General features: G+C 43.4%; 1 protein-coding gene across 14 annotated transcripts in view; it reads right to left on the bottom strand.

The window, feature by feature from the left end:
* Positions 1 to 2500, bottom strand: part of LOC113800681 (CARD- and ANK-domain containing inflammasome adapter protein) — a 94445-nt gene that overhangs the window by 8155 nt on the left and 83790 nt on the right. For 12 of the 14 annotated variants that reach the window (XM_070115577.1, XM_070115581.1, XM_070115576.1 and 9 more), the window contains 2 exons: positions 766 to 944; positions 521 to 595 (listed from right to left, as the gene is read on the bottom strand). The exons of the other annotated variants lie outside the window; for them this stretch is intronic. In XM_070115577.1, coding sequence (XP_069971678.1) covers positions 521 to 595; positions 766 to 944 — 254 coding nt within the window. The remainder of the gene's footprint in view (positions 1 to 520; positions 596 to 765; positions 945 to 2500) is intronic. 14 annotated transcript variants of the gene reach the window in all.

The following is a 2500-nucleotide window of genomic DNA, read 5'->3' as shown; positions in this document are numbered from 1 at the left end:
GCGTGTTTACTCGTAAATGCTTGAGTCTGTATGACGAGATGGCTATTTCTGTTTCTATCTTTCTTCCACCCCTTCCTTCCTCTCTCTCTCTCCCTCTCTTACACACACACATTCACACTAACACCATATTTGAGATCACATGCACATATACAAACTCTCTCGCTCTCACTTCTTCTCTCACACACGCACTCTCACACATACTGTCTCTCCTTTCTTTCTCCTCCCCCCCTCCCTCTCCCTTCCACTCCCTCTTTCTCTTTCTCTTTCTCTTTTCTCTCTTCTCTCTTTCTCCTCTCTCTCTCTCCCTTTCTCTCTCTATCTCTATGTCTCTTCACTCACTCACTCACCCATTCACTCTGTCTTTCTCTTTCTCTATATCTCTGTCTCTGTCACTCACTCATCCATTCACTCTCTTTCTCTGATGTAATTCCCATTTCCCCCTCGACCAGTTCCCCTCCACAACGCAAGTCTTTCTTCCTGAAACAGCAGATCCACTACAGAAGCTCCATCTCTCACTGACCTGAAACGACATGTTTTCTCTCCGTAGGCTGGCCTTTCCCTTTTCAGCTGCGAGGTATTTCTCCATTATTTCTATCTGTAAATCGAATCATCCTGGTGAGCATGGAATTGATTCAACATTGATTAGGATGTATAACGAAAAAAAAAGACGAAAATCATTTGCCATGTATGGAAACACAAGCTAGCATCGTAAAAACCCAATAGAATATAGATTAAGTTTCTATCAGCAGATTCCAGCGCCATTACCAGCGAGATGCCTTTGAAGATTTCCATGTCGTAATTTCCAGTGGTGGAAGTTCCTTCCAGCAGTTCCTTGGGAGTCTCTCCTCGGCCGTTCCTCACGTTTGTTGCGGCGCCAAGTTTCACCAGCGTAAACAGGACATGGAGATGGCCTTGGGAGGCTGCAATGTGTAGTGCTGTATCCCCTGACAAGATATGAAAGTATTATCAGAGATAAAAGAATATACATTTTAGCTCGTTTTCTATATTACTTGAATTTTATCCATTTTCAGTCTATTCTTTCTTTTTTGTGTGCTCACAATATTTCTAGCTGTTACTGTCATGCCCTTCTTATCAAAATTTGCAATTCGATTCATTTTTAAGTGGTTCGATGTACGAAATGAGGTAATTCGACGCTTTCGCCGAGTTCATCCACTCAAAATATTCTTCAGTTCATTGGAAGGTTTTCTCCCGACCTTCGCGCTTTCTATAACGAAAGAAACGTTGTCTCGGCCTGGGCAATAGGGTGCTTGCTGGAAGAAAATTCATTGAATAAAGTCCGCCTTGAATCGTTATCTGTAGCTTTGGTGTCCTCAAAAGCACTATTCTGACATACAGAGATGGAATATAAAGAGAGAAACACATACACACATCATACATACACACGCATATATAAGGGAGGAATTAAAAAGTAAGAAAGAGGAGGAAGCAGGGAGTAGGAGGGAGCGAGAGGAAGGGACACAGGCCACAGGCAGTTCAAAAATAAGGGGAAAGGGGAGGGAAGAGGGGCGTGTGAGAAGCTAAATGGAGGAGGATGGAAGGAGAGGGAGAGAGGGAAAGGGGAAGGTAGAGGGATGTGGGAGAGGAGATAGGGGGAAGGCTGGAATGGGAAGGAGAGAGGGAAAGGGTGAAGGAAGAGAAGCGTGGGAGAGGAGAAAGGGGGAAGGCTTGAAAGAGAGGGAGAGAGAGAGAAAGGACGAAGGGCGCGCTGGTAGGACTTGAAGAAGTGTGTGAATGCTGCAGTTTTTTTCCTGGGGGGGGGGTGAAATATGTGAGGATAAGGAAGAAATGCTAGAAGTCACGATAATCACGATTGGACGATTCTCAAGGGATTCTCATAGGACTCTCAAGGGATCCTGAAAGATGACGGAGACTTGGTCCTTCCGACGGCTAACCAATGGGTCCTGGCGGAAGTGACCGAGAGGGACGAAGGGATTCTCGAGCACATAACAAAAGAAAAGAAAGAAAAAGAGAGAGAGAGAGAGAGAGAGAGAGAAGAAAAATTGACCCGAATGTCTCTCCCCTGATAAGACCTCGCCAACATGACGTCATCGATGCTGTACCACGTCTTCCCGAAGCAACGACGCCCAAGGTCTATGTAAGTATGTAGACCTTGACGACGCCACTCGTATCTAGAGTAACCTCCATCTGCCTCTGCGTTAACGTCGGATCTTTTTTGTTTTTTTGTTGTTTTGTTTTCCGAAGACAAATCAGTGGTAAGCAGAGATGAATGAAATAACCTATGTAACGTATGTAATATGAACGTTCGTAAAATATATATGTATACAAAGAAATATGTGCCTGGAAACGCGTGTGTACGCCCATGAATTCTCTCGTATTCATTCGCATAAATATACTAAATATATGCATATACACATATACATATATATATGTATATATGTGTGTGTGTGTGTGTGTGTGTGTGTGTGTGTGTGTGTGTGTGTGTGTGTGTATATATATATATATATATATATATATATAT

The sequence above is a fragment of the Penaeus vannamei genome, chromosome 37 (genome assembly GCF_042767895.1).
Source record: "Penaeus vannamei isolate JL-2024 chromosome 37, ASM4276789v1, whole genome shotgun sequence".
Lineage (NCBI taxonomy): Eukaryota > Metazoa > Arthropoda > Malacostraca > Decapoda > Penaeidae > Penaeus > Penaeus vannamei.
This window is presented reverse-complemented; position numbering and strand designations above follow the sequence as displayed.